The 27,515-nt window shown below is 36.2% G+C and overlaps 1 protein-coding gene across 1 annotated transcript in view; it reads left to right on the forward strand.

Annotated features, from left to right (window-relative positions):
- PPFIA2 (PTPRF interacting protein alpha 2) overlaps positions 1–27,515 on the forward strand; it is a 309,903-nt gene that overhangs the window by 184,682 nt on the left and 97,706 nt on the right. The window contains exons 4-6 of the mRNA XM_053977182.1: positions 3,133–3,234; positions 13,669–13,833; positions 24,133–24,207. Coding sequence (XP_053833157.1) covers positions 3,133–3,234; positions 13,669–13,833; positions 24,133–24,207 — 342 coding nt within the window. The remainder of the gene's footprint in view (positions 1–3,132; positions 3,235–13,668; positions 13,834–24,132; positions 24,208–27,515) is intronic.

The following is a 27,515-nucleotide window of genomic DNA, read 5'->3' on the forward strand; positions in this document are numbered from 1 at the left end:
CTAGTAAATGTTTGTACTTTAATTTTCCCTTGCAGGGTCAACTTTCGGGCTTCTTTTATCAGGATAGCTGCTGCTGCAATTACTTGCAGGCAAGTTGGTCATCCTCTGGTCTACTGGGTCTAGTAGTTTTGAGAGGTAGGCTATTGACTTTTTTGTCTTCCCCACTTAAATACACTCTTAGGGCTTCTTTGAGCAACTCATTCATGTTCTTTTCTTGCCAATCCTCTATCTTTTCTAGTTTTTGTCTAATATCAGGCCAGGATTTGGTGACAAACTAGACCTTTAAGAGGACTTGACCCTCTGGGCGATCTGGGTCTATATTTGAATATAACTGGAAATTTTATTTTAGTCGGTTAAGCCAAATTGCCGGGGTCTCATCCTTCTCCTGAGTACCATCAAAGGCCAATTTTGTGTTGCTTCCCCTAGGGATACTCTTTGATCCTTCTTATCATGAGGGACCTATAGTCTCTCATGTTTTGCCTTCCTTCTTCCTGGCTGGGACTCCGGTTGGGGTCCACCAAGGGCATCCCCTGGTTCCCTGGGGTCCCCAGTCCACCCTCTCTTTCCCATATCTTCACCCCTGCCGCTCGGATCATCTGGACCTCTCTCGGAGAGAAGAGAATGCTTAGAATAGCTCAGCTCTCCCCAGGTACAAATACTTAGCCCTAGAAATTCGTTCAACTGGCTAGATATTCCAACGGGGTCTTCCACTAAATTTCTTAGCTCTTTCCCAAATCCCCGGACTTCGGAAGCTGCCAAAGGTGCATCCACAAACCTAACTCCCCCAGCTGCTCTACCCATAGGAACCCCTCTAAGGGGAAAGAGCCCCTCCACCTTTGGTGCTTTGGATTGGGTGCCACAATAAGTCCCTTTTTCTAAGACACCAGGCAGGGAAATAGTAGTGGAGACAGACACTGGAGGCCAGGGGGCATTCCAGGTGGTGAACCAACACTGGGCAAGGGTGGCCTCAGCTCCCAAGTGGGAGGAGGCAAGGAAACTCCAGCTGGAGAAGGGGAAGAGGGAACTGGGGAGATGGTTGAGGAAACTAGGGGAAGGGACGATGGAACAGAGGTGGGAAAACGGGGGAAAGGAATCAGGGACTCAATAGGAGGGGCTGAAGGACCAGCTGGGGAAACTGTTGGAGAAGTAACAGGAGCAGAAGGGGGCAGGCAATCAAGGGCGTCCCATTCCTTTATTTTTCTAGTCTCCCCCTCTCTATTCTCTTTGTCTTCCTGTCTATTTCTTCGTAACTTGCATATTCTCAGTCTCATTATTTATAGAATTCTCCAGCCAGTACGCTGCATAAGATAGTTGTTCAATATCAGTACTTAGCTAGAGTTAGTAGCTTTTTTGGTGTTGCCATGGGAACTAAGAAGGCCCTGCCCGCGTCTCTGGGGAACACATGTAAACTGTTCATTACAAATCTCATTTTCAAAGTTAAGCTAGGGGTTTTAACAATAAGTATACTGTGTAGCCTTAAATGTACCTGACCACTAGGATGTAAAAAGCAAATACTGATGAGAAGGTAGGACACAAAACATCATTGTATGGTTCATGTTATCAGTAGCCAGTGTCTAAAACAAAATCCATTGAGGCTATCAGAACAACATTCTCCTTATCATGCAATTTGCATGGAGGTCTACTGTGCTCAGAATATAACTTGAAATTTTTTTGAATAATCTTTAACATATATTACCATATTCTGTTAACTATTTAAAAACTTAACTATAACAGAATGGGACTAGGAATACCCACGAAAGTTCTGTTGAACACCTATTTAGTTCAGATAAAAGCTGCTTTCTGCAGCTTGAGGAGAAGCAGCAAACCAAACCCTTTTGAGATCATCACTAGCTTTTGTCTTAAATAAATAGACTTAGTCTCAGCTTCATCCTACTGGCTAAGATAAACCACCTGAACATGTTTGTTTTTTTTTTTTAACTGCTTTCTCTTGGAGTGCAGTTTAACTGCTTACTTGTGGGCTGGTGGTCTCTTATGCACTGACAGTTCTGGTGAAATTGAAATTAATCTAGTATTTTAAAATATATTTAAATTTATATTATAAATATAATATAAATTATAATATATATAAATATATATTATTAATATTTTATTTAAATTTAATATATTTTAATATATTAAATATATTAAAAATATATTTTAAAATATATCTTTGTTAAACAGCAATGCTGTTCAAGACATTTTTTTCCTCAAAACATGATCTCAAAAGGCTTTTCATCCTTTACTTTACTGTATCTGTGAGATATGTAGCATCTTTTTGCCATAAAGGATAATATTAACCACTAGAGCTTAGTATATCTTATGTCTGTCAAAATAAACACATATGGAGTGAAAACCTTTTCCTTATTAAATTAATGCCAACTCTAGAATTGTCCTTTGTATAGACAAAAATTTATGTGTATTGTTGAAGAGTTACAGCAATGCAAGACATTTTAATAGAAATTTTGACAAGTAAAAGATGTTTTTCAGAATACCTATTAGTTGCATACATAAAGCATAAAATCAGGGACAGCTTAAAATTCATTTTCATTTTATGTTGTTAATTCATAGGAAATTCATTCCAACTAAATGAATGTTCTGAGTCTTCACAGCCTTTCACTATAATGGCTGAATATATTTTAATGGTTAACTTCAATATCAAGTAGAGTACTTTTCCACAACTCATATATTACTTATGTTAATCTGATATTAGGTAGATTTTGATTAGTGAATACCTTAACTTTTTTCTCACGTGCCATATTGCATAGGCTGCCTTACGGAGTGGCAGGAATGCTCCTAAGTGGGTATGTTGAGTTGAACCTCCTCATGTGTGAAATGTGGTGTCTCTGTTGGTATGAAATTGGCCAGTTCTGTTCCTCTTCTGGTGTAATAACTTCTGATAGCTTATGTATGGGAGATGTTGCCGTCATTTTGAATCTTCTTTTGTTTCTAAACTTAAATCAGTAGTTACCTTTTATTAGCTATGTCTAAACTTGAAATGATTTTGGGAGGTGCTATTTTAGTTTATGTTGATGATTTCTAAATATTTAAATCCTCAAACTCTAGAATGCACATGGATTTGATTATCCTAGTGCTTACATCTTGAGTAACTTCCTATATAATTTTATTCTACAGGAATTTGCTGCACTGACTAAAGAATTAAATGCATGCAGGGAACAGCTGCTTGAAAAAGAGGAAGAGATTTCAGAACTAAAAGCTGAAAGAAACAACACAAGAGTAAGTACACAGCAGATCTTTTCTGGATATCATGTGTGTTTAAACTTACATATAAATCTAGAACTTAATTTGTATGAATAAGAAGACAAAAAAATTCAGCATTTTCATGAGTAAAGGAGATTCGAAGTAGCAGGACTTATCTACCATGCGACAATCCTGAAGGAAATTAGTGTGTTAGCCAGATGCATTGCCAACAGTTACAATTACAGGAGATTCAGTATGTAACATGGTAAGATCATTCAGTTTAAATGTCTTCTAAAGCAAGGGACTCATGCGACCTTCCAAGTCTGAGTAGCCTGCACATATCCTCATCTCTTATCAAGGCAAAAGGCAAGGTTACATCAGACAACCAGATTTGCCTTGTGCCTTGGATTCAATCTGAATAAGGATGAGATGAAGGCTGCCACACGTACCCCATGCAGTCTGTTGTTTAACCTACATGCAGCCTTGTGATCCTTGAAGTAAATGTTATTTGCCATACAGCTGAGCAGGGGCAAGATTCAATCCTGAAACTTATCATGTTCTGCTTCAATCAGAGATACTGTTCTGTCTGGGAACAAGAATATATGATACAGCACCTTCTGAAAATTCTCAAATGATGGACAGAATTGTTTTCAGAATAAAATAATTTGCATGTAGAATTGTCTGGGCAAAGGCAGAATTGATCTAGAAACACAAGAGGAGACTTTATGGTGTTTGTGGAAGAGTGTGAGAAAAGAGATAGAGTAGTCGCAGATCAGGTAGGAGTCAAGCTGGTAGTAAACATACATAATAGATCTCAGAGGTTGAACACCAAGGATGACTTCTAATATCCGTATTTTGTGCTCTGTGTAATTTTCCCCCATTTTCCTCGTCTTAATAAACTAATAGCACTTGGGATGCTCAGCTAACATCTCCTCTTTGTCAGCTAATTTGCATTTTGAAGGGAATCTTCAAAATGCCAAAAGACCTGAGAGAGGGTCTTTCTCCCTGCTTTCTTCTTCATATCTATAGCACCATAGAGTGCCATAGAGTTCAGAAATTCAAGAGAGGACAGATGAAACAGATGCCTACAGAGGCAACATTGATCCATCTGTGATTTCTTGGATGTTCCGGAGATGGTCATATTTAGCACGAAGTTCTTAGAGGTGATGGTTTGGAAAACCTTATGGGAGGAATAGGTGACATACTTTTTCTCCCATTAATTAATTAATTTTGATAAACATGTAGGAATTGCACTGCATTTTCCAGATTTAGCAAATCTTGTCAGCTGAAGAAAATCTGAAGACTTTCTATAGCGGCTTAAATTATCAGTAACTCCTACATGTATATTACATTTGTATTTAATTTAAAAAAAATGCTTTATCCATTTCACTCCAAATCCACTGAACACCAGCTTTAGTGTGTTAAAACTGTAGTGCACCAATACCTAGTGTGGGTCTGATATAAGCAGTGCAGACTGGCAAAAATTCCAAGACACCCTAGTAGCCTAAGATAGTCACTTGTCAAAGAACTGTGAGAGAAAAGGAAGATGACTCAACTGCAAGTCATCTCCTAAGTCAGACTGATCTCTGTCATAGGCAGTTTTTTTGCAGAGCAAGAAGCTTAAAGATCATCCATTCCTATGTTTCTTGTGCTACGTAAAGGAAAAATCGGTAAGAGGTTTTCCAGGAGAGCCAATATCAACAAATGGGAGTTACAGTGTTATAGTCCTTGCAAGTCCTTGCAGTTAAAATTCGTAAATGCTAACACGTAAATGCTAACGTGTTTTCAAAATGAGGATGAAGCTAGAGATCAAAATGTTTAGGCTATGAAAAAAAACATAGGGAATGCAGGAGATGTTACAGCAAACAAGGGGTACATAGAGTCCAAATATTAATGGGAAAGAAGATAGAAAAAAATTCAGAGACATGACCTCTAGCATTTTCATTAATAAGTTATTACCCTGTCATGTCATATTTAGGTTCTTGCCAGGCATTAAGCTACCATATACTACAACATAGAGCTAGTTGTAATACTCATGCTGTCTTCTATAGGGACACTCCTTTGATAGGGAAAGATGAGTATTTTAGATGCAAAGCTGTTGTTTTCAACACAATCTCAATAATGTGCTAGTGATGAGATTTCCAGCAGCATTCATTGGGAAAGCATTGCCTATGAAGAGGCAAACTGAAATTTATGGTGTTATTAGTGCAAAACAGCATTAATATTTTGTAAGAAAAAAAATTGCTTCAAAATTTTTCTGTTAATTTAGCAAGGATTCTAATAATAATATTTGAGGAACCACTAATACAGTTTCACAGTGAGAAAATTAAATGTCTTCTCTCAAATACAGAGTTAGTCTGACTGATGCATCTTTTACATTGATCTAATGTTCACACTTAAGCCAGCCCTAGCTTGGCTACATTAGTGAGCCTCACCTGACCCCCCAGGACACAATCACACATAGTGGAACTACTCATAACCACTTTGTCCCAAGTAGCACTTCCTGCTGCTTTTATATGAACATGCTCAGTTCTAAATTGCAGCTTCTGAAATTTTAATCCAACCTTTTATCTCCTTGGGATAACAGCAAAAAAGATATTGTTGATTTGTCCTGCTTCAAACTGAGTATCAGGAGAAAGAAATGAAAGTGGCAATTCTGTCAGGTCCTGAGTGCACACCAGCCTTCCGGGTCCCCTTTACATTTTCAGTTATGCCCAACTGGCAGTATTTTATTTACTCTAGACCCCCACCTATGTGTTTCTTTATTTTCTGGCAACAGCCTCACACAGTTTTTGCTCATCACATAAACAAAGAAAACACAAAACTGATTTCACATCCTGGTTTCCCACTCTCTGCCAAGCTGTAGTAGTAGACCTTGATGGTAACACGTATTAGAGATAGACCATGATGGAATTACATTCTTTGGGACACATACTCTTCAGATCTCAGCCAAAATACCAGAAACTAAACCTTACCCCAATATTTAATCAGGTTTCTACTCAATCCTTCTAGCAGCATTCTTAGGCATTTGCTGTTGAATGTGCATTTTTGCTGCCTATGATAATTAACTTTTTCTGACATATTACCGTAGAAATAGTTCATGTTAAAAACAAAGCTGGCAACTTAATTATCAATACACGAGGCAAAGTAGAAAGTGTGGGAGCGCTGATTGCATGGCATTGCTGATGGGAAGACAGGTTCTCTCTGGAAGACCATTGCATGGGACTTTGAAAACAGATACAAAAGTATCTTAATAGAAATTCTTACTGTTATTTCTCTGGATATTCTCTAGATAAACGATCACCTATAGCATGTAGAAAGATAGCATCTTTTCTGAAGCTGGAAGATAAGTCAGTGTGATCCAGCATGTTATTTGATAGAAAATATAAAATAACTCTACTTTGGCTGTTTAAATTAAAATGATTTTTTTTTTGTCTCAGTCTGTATTCTTTAAAAGTAGAAAAAAATCCATAGGATTACCTTATTAGATCAGAGTACTATTATGAGAAAATTTGGGGGTTGGTTTGGTAGCTGAAAAAAATATGTTCTGCTACTGCTATGGATTAATCTGATTATGGATCTTTCCCTACAACAACAAAAAAGTACCAGACACATACATGTGCTTTTTACATAAAGCATAAATTTTTTACTCAAATCGGTCTGAAATATTTTAGTTCTAACAGTTTAGAACCAAAAGAATTATACCTGTGTACATAAATGAAACAGTAGTAACAGACAGTGTCATTAACTCTCTTTTGCTTCATGCCTTAGGAGATGAAATACTTTTTAAAGTGAACAAGGCTGAGTTATATCTAATTTTATTCATATTTTATTGTCTCCATTTCTTATTGAATGGTTTATGAAACATCTTCAATTACACATTGCAGTCTCATTATACCTGTAGATCAGGACTTAACCCTATGTGTAATAATTCAAATTCCCTTCTACTGTATTGAGAAACTCTAAGAATATATTTTAAAGTGTAGTTTTACCTATTTTAGCTTGATTTCTCAAAGGTCCTTTTAATTAAATCAGTTCCATAGGTGCTGAAAATTAATCAGGTACTCTATTTCTTTTTTAAACATGAGGAGTTCTTACAGTCTAAAAACACTGTACACATGAAAATAAGTATGTCTGTCTCCTAAAGTTCTGCAAATGGCAAAACATTAATTCAGTAATATAAATAATAGTATATATCATTGCCTCAACATTATTAACTATCTTGTAGATTCATATGTTTCTTCTTTAAAAAAAAAGAACTTCTGTTGGAAAGTAGTGTAACAACAGATAGTAAATGTAATATATAGTTATTCATTAACTGTATGTTTTTATATAACCATGTATTTTTAGGTAATCTGTGTAGCCTAATAGTTATTATATTTCTATTCATTATTCTTACAAAATCCCTTTTCTTCCTATTACTTTGTATCATTATCTAATCATTACATTTTCTTTTACACCTTGGTTTCACATATGTGTGATTTCATTAAGGCTTTAGGTTGCTCACACTTTGGTTTCTGTACAGAAGGACAGACATGGGACACACTGCAGTAGTTGGGCTCTAACTTTATTTTTTCACAGAAAAAAAAAACACTGTTAATTTATCAGTGTCGCTGTTGGAGGCCACACCACCTGACCACAGGTGAAAAGTGGTTTCCATCACTGTGGAACAATGCTGAAGAAAATCATTGATTTTGTGTCTGATTTTAGAGGTCGTCTTCAACCCCATGTCTGCTTATTTTATTTGTCTTCTCTGCTCACACCAGAGATGGAGACTCACTGAACAATGTGGATTCTAAATATAAACTGAAAAAAATTTCAGTTTTTCCTGTGCTGGTGAGAAATCCTAAGCAGAACCTCAATAGAGAATTGTCTGCTTAGAGGGTTACCTCATTCCTCTAAGGAATACCTTAAGCTAAGTCTGTCTCATTTTAGTAAAAGTATTTTCTTTTATGTTTTTTCCCTGTATTTAATTATTCATGACTTTCCTTTTCTCTCCATTACTCTCTGCTGATTCTTTAATGTCTCCATTTAATTATCCTGCTGTGAACTTTTTCTACAAACAAGTTTTTTGAAAATAATGAAAGTTAAGATGAAATATTTTATATTGATTAAAATCCAGGTCCTGTAATAGCAAACTCTGCTGAGTCACACTAATTTCAACTTATTGAGCCATCATTCTTTAAAATGAATGTTTTAACTTCTTTCATTTTCTATTTGTAAATCAGTGTCCATGTAGTCATGATGGTATGGTGTAGTAGAGCAGAGTAGGTGATAATCTACAACGATGTAGCTTATACCATAAAATCTAACCATGCATTTCTGTTTCACAGAAATCAATCACTTCCATGATTGCTTTGTAAGTGATTTGAGAAATACAGGAAGCTGGGTATATTCTAAAAATTTTCTCCTTTCATGTTCATTTAGTTCTAATTAACTCTTTAGAGAGGCTCCAGTCATTAAAAAATATATGCATTAGAGCACTTTTCAGTCTTTATTATTTTTATATATTTTTTATGCTTATAAAAAGTCCAGAGTTCCAGAAACGATCTTTTTTACATAAGATACAATTATCATCACGGCATCTTGAGCATCCTAAAATTTGCCCAGCATAAAACTCACTTGTCAGATTATTTCATAATTCATTGTCAAGCTTATGTTTTCCAGTAGGAAAAGCATGGCAGTGATGCGTGGGTGATTCTGTCCTACCTGCTGCTGTTGATCTTCATCTTCTTTTCTCTGCAAGCTGCCTGTCCCTCTGAGTGCTTGACAACTGTAACAGCTTGACAGTGTGAGGGAGCAGAAAATGCTCAGCAGCCCATGATCACTATTAATGCCAGAGTTTAGTTGCAACTTACTGAAATGCCTAAAGCTGTTTCAAACAATTCTTTTGTAGTTTAAATGAATTACCATTATTGTTAAAATGCTATTTCAATGTGAAATCTTGTGATGTTTTCACAACTATTTGGAGTATCAATTCTTGAACTACATATGTGGAGGAAAGTCCTCAGCATGCCCACAAGTTATTGTGATTTCTTTCGTTAAACATTGGTTGGACACACCATCATCTTCAATGTCAATCTTTTATGTTTATGTTCCCTTCATTGTAGCCCTGAGACACTTCATAATTCTGTCAGCGTTGTTGACATTTCCACTTCCCAGGGAAGCAGGGAAGATCTGTTACCCCTTTTTTTAATATAATTGTAATTGGGGAAAAGTTGAATAAAAGAGCAGCTATTGTTACATAGCCAAAGTAGGGCAACAAAACTGGTGTAGAGTCTGAAGCACAAGTCTTACAAGGAGCAGCTGAGGGAGCTGGGGGTGTTTAGCCTGCTGAAAAGGACACTCAGGGGAGACCTTATCACTCTTTACAGCTATAGGTCAGGTGGGGGTCAGCCCCTTCTCCCTTGTCAGGTAACAAGTGATAGTACAAAAGGAAATGGCCTCAAGTTACACCAGGGGAAGTTTAGCTTGGGCATTAGGGAAAATTTCTTCACCAAGATTATCTTGGTGATTGGATACAGCATTGGAACAGGCTGCCCTACTGCTCCAGGGAAATGGAAGAGTTGCCATCCCTGGAGGTATTTAAAAGATGTGTAAATGTGGCACTTGGGTACTTTGTTTAGTGGAGGACTTGGTACTGCTGGGTTAATGTTTGGACATGATGATCTTAGAGGTTTTTTCTAGCCTAAAAAATTCTATTATTCTGTGAATCTAGCACTTCATCAGAGCAGGGGGCAAGAATTTGCTATCAGTCAGATATCCTACCCCCTTAGGTATTTTCCATTTCAGCAGAACTGGGAATAATGTGTCACTAAGAGACCTGGTTAGTAATATTCCCCACTCAGCTGGTTTTGCTGTTAACAGTGCTCACAGAATTTGTGAAGAAATAGAGTTTATTTTTGTTGAAAAGCAAAAATAAGAAATTTTTATAAATGAGAAACCTATGTTAGCATGCCTTCTTGAGCATTCCTAGAGCTGATGGTAAGGAAAATTCCAGTGTTCAGAGGTAGTTTCCAGAAGAATGAGTGAGTGCAAGTGCTTGAGTAAATAGGAACAGTAAGAAAAGGTATGAAATGTTCACAAGCACTGTTTAGTTCTCCATGGGTCTTTTGACACAGCCATGACAATCTGTATACAGCAAAATTGTCAAAACAGCATTTTGCACTTGATTTATGTAACAGCTATGAAATGTATGCAGACATTGGAATATGTCTTTTTCTCCTCTGAAATGGTAATTCTCAGCTAAAAATAAACTTAGCTTTTGTGTATGTTAAATGGGTGATTGTCACTGGTTTAGTATTATGCATTATGCGTGTTTCTAACATGGCAGTAAGGTAACCAAAATATGTTATCCGTAGCTCTGCAAAAGGCTAGAGTGCTGTACTGTTCATCTCAAATAGCAAACTCCTCCACAATCATCCCATTAGAAATTCTGAGTTCCTACCACTCTGCTCTCTTCTTATACTTGAAAACCTTGTTTAACTTGTTTTGTCTCTTCATCACTCTCTTTGATCTCTGTTCTGCCTGTGCTGCTTAGCAAGTTTCTTGTCTTCTGTCTGTGCTGACTTCACATTCCCTGTTGGGATTGTCAGTCTGCACCAGTTCAAAATGAGCTTCTGGATGTATGTTAGGAGGTTTCTTGTGTGTTCCTTATTTATCTCTCTGCTATAGATTATATGTAATTCCTTCTGGCTTGAGTATTTTTTTCCATGTCAAGATTTTCATGTCACCGTCACTTTTCTTCTCTCCTAAACTGAATTTTCCCATTTTCTTTTCCAGCTAAGTCTTGCACACAGGCTCTCAGACATCCCTGATCATCATAGCATTTGTCTGCAAGATAAGTCATCTAGGGTAGTAGGACATCAAATATGATAAATTTGCTCAGTTAGGCCAAAAAAGAGATTGCTGAGGTTTTGTTACTCTGGACTGGTTTAATGGGTGTCAGTTTGAGCATTAGACAACTACAGACCTGTGGAAGGAACAGTAATGTGGCCTGGGGTCCCAGGGGTCTGTCTGAACCCAGATAGCGCTGGGCTGATCAGCACAACCTATCCAGGTCCCTCAGGCTAGCTCCCAGCAGCAGGCAATCTTAGCGAGCAGCTCAGCTCTTAAGAGAGATCAGCTCTTTGGTGAATTCAGCTCTTAAGTGATTTCAGCTCTTTGCTCGCTAAGTGCCTCAGCAGATGCAGGGATGAGAGAGAGAAGGCTGTCTGTGGTTCCACAGCGGTGTCTTTATTGGCAGCTCCTGCAAAGGGTTCCAGTGACAGCTCTTCTGCTGAACTGGGCAGAAATGGGGGTTTATATAGGGTACAGGGGTGTTGGAAATTGTCCAACGGCAAGGGTCAGGGCAAATATGACCTATGGTCTTACAGAGAGATAATGAGGGTCCAAATGCAGAAGAGGGGCTTCTTTTGGTCCAGTCATCCTGACTAGGCATTTCTTATCTTAGGCGAGTGACTGCTAGGGAGACCTCACAGGGCCTCTGACTGCTACAGAATGGCCATACTAAAAACTCAACTGTGGATCAATGTCTTCCCTTTCTTCCCAATTTCTTCAGAAATCTGTAGCCTTTTGGCTGGATTTCGACTCATCCAGACGTAGCTATGATGCAGTGAAAAATTTCTGCATAAAGAGAACCAATCAGGACGAGCCAGGCTCTAACAGGATCATCCATGAAGTGGGAATGACTGTGGGGAAATCTAAGTGCACAGCATGGATTAGAGTCAGATTCTGGCTACCCCAGGGCTATGGAGTGGGGCAGAGTTAGGCTGCATAGAGAAGGAAATACTGCACCCTCACAGACTCTTTCAAGAGACAGGGCAGAGTGTAGGTTGAAGAATTAGAAATCAGCTATTGGCTTACTTTCCTCTAGCTTTCTCCCAGATAAACTAGATGGTTTAGAAAAGCCATGATGATACAAGAATTTAGACAAAAATTCAGCAATTCAGTTCTATTTATGATAGCAGTTAATTGTTTATTTAAGTACTACTATGAATAGAAATACTCTGTAAATATATATTCTGATCTCATTTAATTTGCAAACTTCCCACAATCCCACACTGAATTCTTGATGGTTCTATCATTAAGAGGTCTCTTCAAATTTGTGTGTTACTTTGGACTGCCTCAAAAAATTAAAAATCCACCTATATCTGCCATTAGACCTTCAGGGAGGAGAAAGCTTGTGAATTTCTTGTTCATTTGCTTTTGATAAATACAGGCTATGACTTGGATTCAGAAATTATAGAGAGAGCCTCCTTTCTTGAACTGCAAAGAGTCATTATAACTCTCATTGTATTAACATTGATCACATATTCATCTGCAACTTTTTGTGAAGAATATAGTTATTGTAACCTAATAACCAGGTGCAAATCCAGACATGAGAACCATGTTTTAAACAAAGATGACACCAAACCATAATCATTCTTAATCTGACTTATTATCAACATACTACTATGTCTAATAATTCATGTAAGAATAAAAACCATTGTGTAACTGAGAATAACTACGGATTACAGATAAATATATGTACTAATAGTAGCTATATTAAGAACCACATCAAAGGAGAAATATTAAACAAATGTCCATGTAACTTTCAAATTTCCAGTTCAATGACTTAGATATAATTGTTTGTTATAATTACAATACATTTAACATGCATTCTGATTCATGAATTTAGCTACCCTGATTTAACCTTACAGCTAACAAAGTCTCTTTAATGTTCAGGCACTAAAAATGACAGTGGTAGCCCTATGAAAGTATAGACAAATAAGGAATTGTCTATTCAACATCAACATACCATTTTAATTTTTCCTTTAACCTCAGAGTAAAAATGGAAAGTAAATATAATATGTTTTTACAATATGTTATTTATGGTCTATTTTACAGATGTTTATGGACTTCTCTGGTTTTTGTTGTGTTTTTAATACAACAGAGACAATATTTTAAAGCATGTGCTAGTGACGAGCACCATTAGCTCTGACAGTTCTAATCAATAGTCTTAAAAATCTTGTAAAAATATACTGTTCACTCCTACATATTTTGTTAAGTTGCTTTCAAGATAAATTGAAAATATATTACAGTAAGGCTGAATTAATTGTAAACTTATTTAATATTTTTGCATGATTCTTTAGACTGTCTTTGCTTATTTGGCTGTCAATACTCATCAATATCCATCACAAATTGTATGTAAATATGTAATTAATTTAGTAAAATCGTGACCCTATGCTTAATGATTTGTTGTTCTTGCTTTTCATAGCAGAGTTTTAAGTGAAATCATGAGTTGATCTTCTATTTTTCCATTTATTTCATCTAGTTTAGAAACATGAAATATTGCTAATAGTTCCAGCAATCTCTCCTACAGTGAAGTTGCCAGGAAAATTGCTGTTTGGTATCATGTGCTTTGTAGTTAGAATTTCTGTGGCATTTAGGGGCCCATAAATTAAAAACCTTTTATTTCAAATCCAATAGCTGTTACTGGAGCATTTGGAGTGCCTTGTCTCAAGACACGAAAGATCCCTGAGGATGACAGTGGTGAAACGGCAAGCACAGTCTCCCTCAGGAGTTTCCAGTGAAGTTGAGGTCCTCAAAGCTCTGAAATCTCTGTTTGAGCACCACAAGGCTTTGGATGAAAAGGTACAGTATGGAAAAAAAGCTTACTGAATACACTCTTTAACTTGTCTAATTGTGCTTTATGATGCAGCAGAGCAACAGTATGGTTTGTTTGCTCCTTGGAATAAACCCTGTACTTAGAGTGTTTACAGGTGTCCAGAGAAATATGGATGGTAAGAAGGTGGGGCCAATGGCTGTAATGCACTCGAGGTCACTTCAGCTATCTTTTGTAGACAATAGAAATGACTTTTCAAAATAAGAAAATCTCACCCCTACCAGACATGCTTCTCGTATTTAGTACTAAATAAAGATGAACCTGTGGGATTTATTGGATGTAAAATTTGCTTTTAAGTTATGGCCATGAAAACATAGGTATATCTCAAATTTTAAAAACACACAGAGAGGCAGAATAAGATGTTCCTAACTACATAAGGAAACTTGGCTCTTAGATATTTTCAGGAGGAAAACCTCCTAAATTTCAGCAATCTTTGCTACATAAAGAGAGTGCTCCCTTTACAAGTAGCATAACCTAAATTAAGTAGTACATTCTTCATTATCAGAGGTGATGAAAGGCCTGCAAAATCAAGGTAAAAGCCAATGATAACTGCATAAAGTCATGCTAATGAAGAGGGCCTTTCCACTGTATTCCTCATGTTTCCTCTGCTGGAAAGACTATATTCAAAGTGAATGAAACTTTGTACAACTATGAATTATCATCTTGAGTATTATGTACATTAATTCAGAAATCCAGTTCAAGTCTAGAAACAGTATGCTAGGAAGATGACGCATCTGAATTAGTAAATGCCTCAAAACTAGATATGCATGGAGCACATGAGAAATAGGGCTCATGAGCAAAGAACCTCGTTTCTTATGGGGTCTGTTTTGGCTGATTTGCTCATTGCTGACTTGCTTCTCTGTTTGAGATGGTTGGGTAAGAAAAGATGACATTGTGCAGAACAGCATCTGAAACCATTGACTGCACAGATGAGCTGTATTGTACAGGAACAGTTTAATGGTCTCACACTAACAAATTTAACTTTCAGAATATACTCAGAAAGTTGACTTTTCTTAATGAATGAGGTAGCTGTAGATATATAACAATATATATATATATCATTGGTAATGAAAGGATGAGACACTGTGGGTTATGAATCATACTAGGTTAACTATCAGGTTCAAAGTTGAATAAATTTAAGTAACTTAGACCAAATAAAAACTTCTTATGTGTATAGGTATATCTTTTGGGTTATATGTTCTACTCAGATATCATGAAACCATCTTTAAAGAAAATCTAGAAAATTACTTCTAGCCACTGTAATAAGCTTTTGGATGTCATTAAGACTTTAAAAGTCCTGTATTATTAAAAAGGTCTTTTGAGGATTGATGGGGTTTATGCTCTGAGCTTTGATCTTTTATCCAGCATTTTAAATATCGATAAAACTAGGGTAGGGAGCTCTTCAGCTTTTACATTGTGTTGGATAAGTATGAGAAACAGTAAGAACTAAACTTGAAATAGATTCTGATTATGTAATAGTTGTGTACCTCATACACATTTTCTTTTGTGAATGTTTTAGTATTTTGGTACTATGCAGTTTATATTACATTCCATTTTGAAAATTATTGTACAGAATTAGATCGAAGCTACATGTAATATTTTGACTTGCATTATTGAAAAATTTGACTTACATTGTTGAAAATTCTATTCTTATATTATTTTAAATGTAACAGATTAAAATCAGCATTCAGCACATTAAAAAATTTTGGAATTACACAGGTAGATATCTTATGTATCTAATTGATTCCTGTCCCAGTGGTAACAATTATCAGGGTAGAAAAGTCAACCAACTGCAATTATATTAATGGAAGATTCGTTCTATTATAAAACAAGTTTTAAAATTGGTTGGTCAAAATTACTTTTTCTGACATGCGTTTTACCTATGTGTGGAACCTTTTTTTTTTTGATGCAACAGATTATATTTTTACTATAAAAAATAAACTATATTATTTATATGTTACTATAAAACATTCCAAGATAAGTCCAGTAAACAGTTTAACAAATTATTTTAAAATAATTTGTTATAAACCCAGCACACATTATTTTCAAGGACAAATTCTACATAAAAGTACCTGGTTTTGTTACAGTGTCTCTGTAAAGATTGGATCAAAGACATTGCATATATTGCCCAGATACTTGATAATATAATGCTTTCACAAATTGTCAGCATTATGGTGATTTTTATTTTAAAATAATGAAAGTAAAAATGACTGCATGCACCCAAATGTGCCAAATTTTTTTTTTTTGGCATGTGAGTCATACATTCAGCATGGTGATAGAAAAATTATGTAAGTTAGATTTGTTTCAAAACCTTCAGAAATAAGAAATCAATCTACCTATAAAAGTGCATTGAAGCTTTTCAGGGACTAGTAGAACAATGTGGGTTGGAGCTCCTCAGAGACATCTGTCCCAGCCTCCTGCTCCAAGCGGGACCAACTGTTTCAGGTTGCTTAGGGTCCTGTCCAATAACTTCTCAATATTTGTAGGCAGAAAATCTATTCTGGTGTTTCACCACCCTCACTGTAACTTTTTCCCATAATACCTATCTGGAGTTTCTGTTGTTGAGTGTTGCACTGGTTCCCTCTTGTCCTAGTTCCCTTCCTGCATCTGCAAGAAGAATCTGGCTTTATTTCCTCCACATCTTCTGGTTAGCTGGTTGTAGACAACAACTAGATCTCCCATGAACTTTTCCTTCTCCACTTTGACCAGACCCAGCTCTCTCAGTCAGTCTCATATGCTGTGAGCTCCAGCTCATGCCCAGCTTGGTGGGCCTTCATTGAAATCTGCCAATATCTTCTACCAGGGAGCCCAAAACAATGTAGCCTCAAAAGTCTGGAGGGAAATAATCATTTCCTCCAACCCACTGGCCAAACTATGTACTGGCCTTTTTCACCACTAGATCTTTTCTGCAAAACTGCTTTCTCTTCGTGAAGCCTGTCTCATTCTCTTATGGGTTATGAATTTTTTGGCAATGGGATGCCACACAGACTTTGTCTCACTGATCACAAACCTCTGAACCTTGCAGTCCAGTCCATTTCTGGTGCACCATGGAATCTATTTCACCAATTCACATCTAACCAGTTCTCTAGAGATAAAAGGAAGATCTTGCAGAAAACCTCAGTAAAGACAAAAAGCATTCTCTGTTCTCCCCTCATCCATGGAGCCAGCCCTCTCATCACACAAGGCAGTAAGGTTGGCCAGGTATCATTTGGTTTGGATAAGGCCATACTGGCTCTCTCCAATCACCATCTTGTCCTTTATGTGTCTGAAAATACTTCCTGGAAGATTTGCTCTATAAACTTACCTACACTGGCCAGCTTGTACTTTTCCTGGATCTTGCCAGGATAACTCCTGTATTTCATGAAGAAGGACAAAATATTTATGAGTTTTCCACTCATCAGGAATCTCCCTGAATTGTGCTCCTTTCAAAGTTGAAAAAGGCCTTATTGTGAAAAAATTAACAAGTCTCTTGGCATCCGTGGATGGAGTCAGTCTACTGCCTTTGACTTATGTATGTCTTGTCTTCCTGTATTGTGGGTTGTTGTATGCCGGGTTGGTTCGCTTAGGGATTTTAATAAATGTTAGTTGTCTGTACCCCCATTTTCCCCTCAAAAATGGTTCGCTTCAAGTTCTCTACCATAGGAGCTTTTACATGTCCATCTTATAGCCACCCCCTGTTTATTCCTGAAAGTTCTGTGTCACTCACCCCACCTTTGTATTCCTATTTGTCCCAGAACGCTGTACCCACCTCTGTTATATTCCCATAGGTTGCTGTGATCCACGTCACTCCTCTGTCATCTGTCCCCATTGGGCAAGGGGGGCTTCTGCCCCTGTCTGCCCACCCCCTATTTAACCCCATGCCTCCATTGTTCAATCGCCGTTTTTGTCCTCGTGTGGGACCTGGGAACCGCCACTCCAGCCATCACAGTGGCCACGTGGGAAATAGAAGTTCTCAGCCACACAGGCAAGGGGTGCCTTCTCTCGTCCCTTTGCTTCCTCTCAGCATAAGGCTATGAAAGTGGTAAACCCACGCTGGAGCACCCAGCCCTAGAGCCTCTGTGCACACGGCATCTCTGGTCTCATGAAAAGGCAGAGCCTAGCTGGGCGCCCCAGCTGCCCAAGGCCAGAGCGAAGAACAAAAGCTGCAGTGGGTTATGCTTCACTCGCACAGACTCTGCTGTTGTGCTCAGAGGAGACCTGCAGGCAGAATCTCACAGTAAAACTGAGGCAAAAAACCACAGCAAAACAAACAGTGCCCCATCAGAAAATGTGCACAAAGCTGAAGTAGGTTAATGGATAAAGAGTAATAGAAACTGTCAAAAGTGTACTGGAAATGTATCATGATTCTTTGCAAATGAATAATGCAAATTTCTCTTTAATTTTTTTCTTCACAAAAAATGTTCACACTGAAACTATTAATGTAGTTGTTACATTCTTGGAAAAGCATAACAAAATATTTTCATGAGAAGTTTTGCCCTTTAAACTTACAAAAATATGAAGAAAATCTTAAAATTCTTCCTAAATGCAATTTTTTTTCATGTTTTCACTTCCTACACTAAAACATCTTGATGTGTTGTAAAGCTCTACCACAAAACTTGACTGATCATGAAAGGATTGCTATGTGCACTGTACAAGAACTACAAAACCATCTTCATTACTATAAGGAAATGCAATGAAAACTACTAAGAGATTGGAAAGCAAAAAATAAAAGATATCAATTTCTAGCCAGGCCTGCTTACGTATAAAAAGAATCAGGAGTGATACCTTAACTTATTTCAAACTCTGTTGACTTTCTAGCTATTACATGAAGTATGGGCTCTGCCTTTACCTTTTGTGCAAAAGATAGGTCACCACAGAAAGATCACAGCTGTGACTGCATTATTCTGAGAAAATGTGGCTGTCATTGCAGTTTTTTCAGAGTCTGATAGCTCCTTCAGGATCCCTCTCATTATCCAACTGCCACAGGCCTGGAGAATGAAAGCTTGTCATGAGCTTCCCATCAGAGAGAGACAGTCCTGTTTGGCTGAACCCAATAGGTACCTTCTAGCAAGTAGGAAGTGGTAAGAGTATGCTTTTAATCTTACCCCATTATCTGTACAAGATCTTAGTAGTGCCAAAAAAGAGTCTTCACAGACTGTTTTTGCACTTTTGATGTATTTTGTGAGAATTTTCACTTGAGGGCATGGGGATAATGACAGAGTTAATTTAGATTAGAGATTTTTACCATTATATGTGTCCCTCAGAAAAATCTTACTGTGTCTCCTTGGGTAAGTTGTATCACAGCACATGAAATTGATACCACACAAACTGTATGCATTGTTATTATTATTATTATTATTATTATTATTAATAATAATAATAATAATAATAATAATTTATTTTGACAGAAGCTATACATATTTTCAAAAAAGTTTTGTATATCTAATTATGCTAACATTTTTGGAAATACAAAACCAAAGCACATGGGCAGTTCTGCTAGCAATTTTAAATTTTCATTGTGTGAGAAGTTAAGTTTAGTGACTGTTTTACCTAAGTGTAAGATTAGGTTATATCTCATAGACAACGAGCATTGTTAAAAATTGTGACGTTTTAAACACTAGAACTTAGGAGTGATTTGGCCTAGGTCCATTGTAAAATTCTGACTTAATATTTCTTATAGCCTTTGCTATTGTATAAGTCAGGTGAAATTCGCAGCAGTATTTATAGAGTAGAAACCTCCCTTCAGTTATTCACCCTGTCCTTCTTAATGCTGCAGATCTCAAACATTTCTCTTGCTGCTGCTAAGTAGTTCATACCTTTGTTGTGGGTTTTTTTTCATGCAATGAAAAGTTGTGGAACTAATGTAAGACAGCACTACCAAATATTTTGTGATATTATATATGAATATACATGGAATTGTTTATAAAAAAGCAAGTGAAGACGATATTCCCTAGAAATCATTAGAGCTAAATGAAAAATAGAAGCTCATGTTAACTTCATGGTTAGAACAGACATTGAGTAGTCAGGAAATACATAGTCCTGATATGCAATTCAGGAAGAACAAAAGGTAGAAAAAATATTTTGTTACTTGTGTCTTTCTATAGTTCTGTTTGGCTTCTAATATCTATCTGAACATGTTTGTTGTCCTGCAGACATTTTTCCTATTTTGCTTTAAACTTTGGGTTCAACTTTTAAAATGTGCATTTAGAAAGAAGAAAGAAGCAACTTCTCCAAACACAGTTTTTGATCAGTGTTGTAAGAAAAGTGTCCAGTTGTTCTTGACAGTGGAAAGCAGCTACCAGATGTTACTGTCATAGCTAAGAATCAAAAACCCACTGGTTCTCTTGAGATTAGTGGCAGAAAAGTATACTTAATATTATTGCTTGCAAAATTAGCCTATTTGTATCAGCATGATCACTATCCTTTTATTCATTAGCAGGTAACTAGAAGAACTTTTATTCAATAGACTGTTCATGGAAAAAAAGTGATTCAATTCCAGTGTGCAAGTGGGTTTTTTTAAAGCTCTGTATGGACTGCAGATCTGAAGAGAGTGAAGAAAGAACCTGACAGCAAGCAAAAAAGTGGGAAGCAGTTGCTAGGAGACAGAGAAAGATGGGTGATATTTTGCACTGACAGCAGTGCTAACATGACATTGACTATGTTACATTTAAAGATAATGTGGTTGCATTTAAAAGCCAGAAGAATACCCAGTCATCTGGGCATATGTTGGATACACCCTCTAACATGGAGAGAGCAACTCTTTTCTGCTGTCTTTTTCACTACAATCATAAAATCACAAAATGGTTTTGGTTATAAAGAAATAATTAAAAATCACCTCATTTGAACGCCTGCCATGTTAGGGACACCGTTCACTGGACCATGTTGCGCTAGGCCCCATCCAAACTGGCCTTGAAAACTTCCAGGGATGGAGCATACATAGCTCCTCTGGGCAACCTGTTTCAGTGTCTCACCACATTCAGAGTAAAAAATTTCTTCCTAATACCTAATTTAAATCTGTCCTCTTTCAGGTTAAATCCCTTCTACCTTGTCCTGTCACTACCTGCCCTTGTAAAAAGTTCCTCTCCAGTTCTCTTGTAAACCCCTTTAGAAACTGGAAGGTGCTATAAATTCTCCCTAGAGCCTTCTATTCTCCAGGTATTTGTCCTTTAAAAATGTTTATGATAGCATTTCTGTTAGATCAGTTGATATCTGATTAGTCTTACTTTGTGAAACCTCTTTTAGTAAAGCTCTATCGTGTGCCGTAGAAAATAGAAATATGTTGAAGAATCATATGAAATTTAAGTAGAGTAACTTTTGAAGTGATACACATGATCTCACTAAGATAATTCTTATGAACTATAGTTACTTACTTATTGTCACTTCCAGAAAATAGAAAACAGTATGCCAATCACTAATTGGCATTCATCATTTGAAGAAAAAAACCCAAACAAAAATGGCCAGATAAAAATAGTTTGCATTTGTTCCAGTTTCTTTTTCTTTAACAAGATAGTGACCTGGAAAAACAACCTTTCCTGCATCTCTCAGAAATGAGGATGGTTCTGTTTGGGATTTATTTTTTTTTGCTGTAAACATAAATATGAAGATGGAATCCAATAAAAAATGCTTTGCAATACATTTTTGTATGGCTGAGAAAGAAATGTAAAATGAGAAATAATGTTACAGCTTCTGGGTTATAAACCAGAGCAGATTTCTCCTTCAGATCAGAGTGTTGATGTAACTCTTTATTTTTTTACTAATAGAATCAAAGATTTCCCTCAACTTTAACAGCTGTTATTTATGTTTGAAAATGAATAATTAGTTGCAGCCTTTCCAATGTCACTATGGCAAAGGTGAATCTGAATTTGTTGTTCACTGGTCAGACAAAAGGGAAGAAGACTTTCTGTGCCAAGGCAGAGTTGTTCTCAGTTCCTTTATCAACTGTTAGATTCAGAGAACAAATAGAAGCCATCAGACTGCAATTTTGGTTAGGTTATTTAAAAGAAAGCTAGTGTATTAATTATGTACATGGGAGGAAGGCAAGGTAAGATAAGGCAAGGCAGGACAAAGGAAACAACTTCCAACTGTTGCTCTGTCTTACACTGGTAATGTTCAGTGCTGTCTCTGACAATAGGCCAAGAATAAAAAGAAATACATTTGAATATAATAGCTCGATAGTCAGAATAGAAACGTTAATTCTCTACCTAGTTTTGCTCAAGTGCCATGTAAAAATTATGTCTCCAGAGTTGTCTGTTGTTTAGAGGGAGTGTTTACAAGCTCTAAAATGGCTGTGTAAAATCCACTAGGATTCATTTCTACAGTGACACAGGTTGTAAAGTTCAGGGATAATTCTTCTGATTCCAGCTCCTTGTAGAGCTGTGACATCCTCAGTAATTTGGCCTAGTAATTTGGTTTGCAAATTCTAGCACCATTCAAAGTGAATGTCAGTATTAGACATATAATAATGTATCTTTTAAACTACATTCTCCTTTATAAAACACTTGGGCTTGAATACATGGAGGTTGCAGAAAAAAATTCAATTCAAGTTGCCAACTCATTGTATTTCATGTTGACTTTTAACAGCTGCCTGCTTGTGAATTTTCTCTCAATCATCTTGTCCCAAGGCAGAGCTTACAGCCAAAGGGATTGAAGCCAGAAACATGATTGTAATTTTTCCATGTTTTTTTTAACTTAACTGAGTTTTTTTGTTAAGAAGTTGTTATATACCAGCTCCCATTGTGGTTAGAGGAGTCAAAATTAGCCCTCTTGAAGACAGGTCTACACCTCTCACTAGTTGTTTTAAATAAACTATGTAAAGAGGAACAAAAGCCTCAAACTACTGCATAAAACTATATTTGCATTTGTTAGAAAGGGTGAATAGTTTTATTTTTAAATGGTCATTTCCTGAATATGTATTTCATCTTTAGATTTAGTCAGTTTAAAGTCAAATTAAAGTGCTGTTTTATAGTCTTGCAACTAATTTTCATCTGCTAAAGTCTAATCCATTCTTGGGATATAGAGATCTGTTTGCAAAATCTCATTTCTATCAGTAGTAAATGAAAACAAAGTGTGTAAGGGAAGGTGATATTTATTAGACTAAGAGCTATCACTGGAAAAAATATGAAAGCATTAGGACATATGCAACTCTTTCAGTTGCAAGGATGAAAACGTGTATTTGTTAAGGATGAAAACGTGTCATGTTTCTTTGTAAATGAAAGATTGATTTTGTTTTGCTTTATTTTCCAGCTACATCTCGTGGTCTAATAGAGTATGCTACCTTACCCAACAAACATTGCTGATAGCCTTAAACATCTGTGCATCAGCAGCTGGAACAGTATTGCTGCGGTGTAGCTGGAACACGTAAAGAAGTATACCTTGAGTGTTGACTGATTAGCCAGGTTATAAACTCATTTATTGTGAGGTGTCTAATGAAGTTCTGTAGATTAGGATAGTCACAGTGTCCCTAAACAGTCAGGAGAGAGAGTCACACACAGCACTGGGGGTCACTTCAGGTCTGATTTGCCTTTGATTGTATTGGGAGACTGCACTACATTGCTGGCTTAGGTTACATGAGCTACACGAGCTGACACTGAGCCAGAGCACTCAAATCAGCTGTGATTGTGTCTTCAGACACATTTAGTATTAAGTATTAATAATCAATAATTAGCAATAATTAAAATACTGGAAATAATAATAATTGAGATCATAATCATCCTTGGAGCAGAATAGGTTATTTATGAAACTGGTGCAAACACAGAGGAATTTTCTGCTTATGAGAGTATACATTGTCTATGACTTTTTGCAAAACTGAAACAAATGCATGATGATGTAAAAGATCTTTAGTATATGGGCCTGAAGACAATGCTACAAGTTATTTTTCAATGAATTTATTGCATTCAGTTACTATAAACAGATTACTTATCTTCCATGGAGTGAACTTAAAACATCTGAAAATGTTTTTTTCTTTATCCTTTGTAAAATATGTTTGTGAAAGTTTTATTTTTATGCCTAATGTGGTCTTAAAATATTTTCATTTGCTGTGTATTCCATAAAATTACAGGCAGACTGTGGAACAGCAGTGTGGCATTTAAAGTTTGACACCTATTTTAATGGGTTAAGTTTTCCTGTAGTTAGGTTTAAATGTTTACTACACAATATGTCTCATGAAAGGGTGCAACACAGTTGTCTGCAAATGGAGTGGCAGGGCATACAATAGAGCATATGGCAGATGATATAATCTTTAAAGGCTAATAGAAATTACGTTACTGCACATATTTTGATTTTTCTTCTAGGTAAGGGAACGACTGAGGGTTTCTTTAGAAAGAGTCTCTGCACTGGAAGAAGAACTAGCTGCTGCTAACCAGGAGGTAACATAAAACACTTTCTCCCCTTTTGAGATTAAATTTCTCTAATACTCTGTCCCATGTGTTCCCTGTCACTTTCTTCAAAACTGTTAGGAAAAAAAACCCAACAATACAAACAAAGAAACAATACCAAAATGAAACAAAATCTAAAGAAAAATTACATTCTGAGTAACCTCAGTGAGGCTTCTTTAAGGTCGTTGTAAGATTAATACAACCTTCTGTTTACCAATTTATTTCCTCCTTCTCTTTCTTTGCAAGCAAACCAAAATCCAAGAGCTCGTAACAGATTCCTAAATTTCTTATTGGACTTGAAAAAGGAGTGAACCAACAAATATGTCATAACCTGAATTTTCATTTTACTATAAAATTAAGTAAAACACATGCATATATCCTGGTTATATAAATGTTAACATTGATGAAGGAAGGATTATGGATTACTGTGAAATGTAGGTTTGTCTCTTCCCTTTTAACTGCAGTGTATCATGGTGTACTATGGTGCCACATAACTATGGTGAGCTTGGACAAGAGAGATTTTTCCTGTTTGCAGACTGTTCTCTTTTGTTTGAAAGGGTGAACAGCAAAACATGTTTGTATTGAACAGCTGTACACTACACATATATAGAAAGAAAGTTTGCACCCTAGAGAGGCGATTTTGAGGCCAGATAATGTAAAAAATGAAGTCAGCTGGTGACTTTACCATTTCCCTCATGTTCTGAACCCACCTGACATGTGCTTTAAACACTGTTAAAAATAAGCCAGATAAGCAAGTTAAATTAAAACTATTTTGGGTTAAGGCCATTTTGTGGTATCATTTTATTCAGGGTTCAGATGGAAACTGAAAGAAGCCACAGAAAAATTCAAACAGTATCAAGCAGTTCTTGAGAAGTGGAATAGCCATAATTCAGAATAATGTGTAATAAAGTAGAGGCTCCTAAAGGATTTTTAACTAATTTATACTGGAAATGGTAGTTTCTTAAAGTTACTTCTTAAAAGCAGGATCTTCAATTAAGATATTAGTACTTCTTTTTTATAAGTATGATAAACGATAAACCTATTAATATAATATTTTTATTCATCCCTTGGCTCTCTGAAATAACTACACTTTATCTGTTAAAAAATAAGATTCTTCTTTCAGAAGGATCCAGAAAGGTTGTGTTAAAAATAACATAGTTACACTATGTTGTGTATTCTGTTATTTGCACTAGCATTTATTAAATAGCAAGCAGTCATTTTAGTCAGTCAAGCCAACTGAGATGCATTGCACTTCTCCAATCCCTCCTGCTCATCATCCAATTAAATCCAAGTTCACTACACTGGGCATAGGACCAAGTCTTTAGAGAATTGCCTTGCTATTTGGAATTTTAAAAATTTAGTGAAAACTTTTTGACAGTAAGGAAAAAAAGCATGCACAATGAACTTAAATTAAAATAGGGCTTCCATAGCTTTTCTTGCCCCAAATCCTTAGAAATGTTGAACAATGATTGTGTCTACATGACACTGAAGACATTTAGAAGGACACGAATCAATCAAGCATAACGTGACCATTAACACAATCTGAATATTGTTATTCCAGTTCCCTTTGAGGGACTGTTAAAGCTGAATTTCAATTAAATAATAATGAAAAAAAAGAGAGAAATAAGAAGAGATGTGGAAGAGAACAAACGGATTATTTTCAAACAGTTATGCATTTGAAAAAGAGTTCAGATAATTTTTACACAATTAGTTATTTGAGTAAGTCAAAATTAATTAGAGCACTGAAGTATTTAAGTCTAGTTTTATGCTAAAATCCACAGTGAATACACAGGCAATAAAACACTAAAAATTTATTGTACTATATATGAAAATAAGTGGGCTGAGTTTCTAGGGGAATTGAATATATAGTTTTCAGTAATTTCTGTAGTCCTGTCTTGATGTCTGTTCTCCCATGAGAATTAGTATTTTCTTTCATATCCATTTTCTCATACTTATTCAAAGAGTGTATTATATTCAGGATTATATCTAAATAAAAAATGATGACAGTAAATTATTAAATTACTTTAAAAATTATGTTTAGGTCTATGAGAAGTAGCAGATAAAAAGTAGCAGAAATGTATATGTAAAGATATTACCTCTTATTAAAGCTTGTGGCTGTGGCTCTGACACAGCAACAGTGAGAAACTGCAGACACTCCTGAGTACTTATTGAAAATGTTCTTATATTAAATAGCCCCCAAACTAGGAGAGAACAACTGCTATTTTCCATCATTAGGCAGTAACTAAGCCCTCATTTAACAGTCTTTGTGGCATATTACATACATAACAAAGGGAGTGAAATAGTCTGTAACTGGCAAAGCTGATTTCAGCTCTACTTGCTAACAGAGTCTTGCAAAGCACTTAATATTGGATAGGCAATTTTAACGCACCTTGAACTCTAAACTCCAGAGCAATTGGGGTGGGCATTTCGACCTGTTGGGGGAACTCAGCTTGTGTAGTTTGTGTAGCTAATGTTTACATGTAGGTACACAAGGGCAATAGAGAAGGGGTTTCGTCTTATGAGTTTCTATTTTATTAAAGCTTATATCTTATTAAAGAGTGGATTAAAAATTCTTTAAATAAATGTTTTCCTAGGGGAAAAGGTTATTTGACTATATATTTTATTTTGCTGCAGCTGATTAGTGATTGTGGAGGGGGCTATTGTACATTGTACCAAACTGAATTGCTGTTAGTGAGTTTTTGTGCAGACAGGTGCAAGATAACTGCAGTAATAAAATTACATATTCATCCTGCATTTTTTTCCTTTCTGCTTACACTCAAAGCCATTACTTGACTGTTAATAACTAAGAAATATCCTGTTCACTATCTGTTGTAGACAAGATGAATAGAAGATACTGTTGACAATTTTTTTGAGAAATTTCACTTCTGTTTTTAATTAAAATGACTGTAAAACATAGCTACATTTGCCTGCCCCTTAGGTGCTTTTAAAATTTTCCTGGTTCTCCTTCCGTATAACCTATGGTCTCTCCAAATAATTTTATTGCTGAGAGTTATAATTTGCTGTTAGCAATTAGACAAGCTGCAAGTGGGACATCCAATAACAAAGCTTAGTAGTATAATTGTGTTATATTATTCTATGAATATTTTTCAAGGGAAATGTGAAGTTTTTCAGTGAGTGTATGAATATTTGCAAAGTTGAACAACAATCTGCTAACTAGGTTCCTTTTTACACAACAATTTGAGAAAAATGAGTCTCATTGGCAAGAGAAGTGAATTTATCTTCACAGTTTTGTCATTCATGATCTTAATGGGAATTTACTTCAATGTTGAAGATACTGA

Source organism: Vidua macroura, chromosome 5 (genome assembly GCF_024509145.1).
Source record: "Vidua macroura isolate BioBank_ID:100142 chromosome 5, ASM2450914v1, whole genome shotgun sequence".
Lineage (NCBI taxonomy): Eukaryota > Metazoa > Chordata > Aves > Passeriformes > Viduidae > Vidua > Vidua macroura.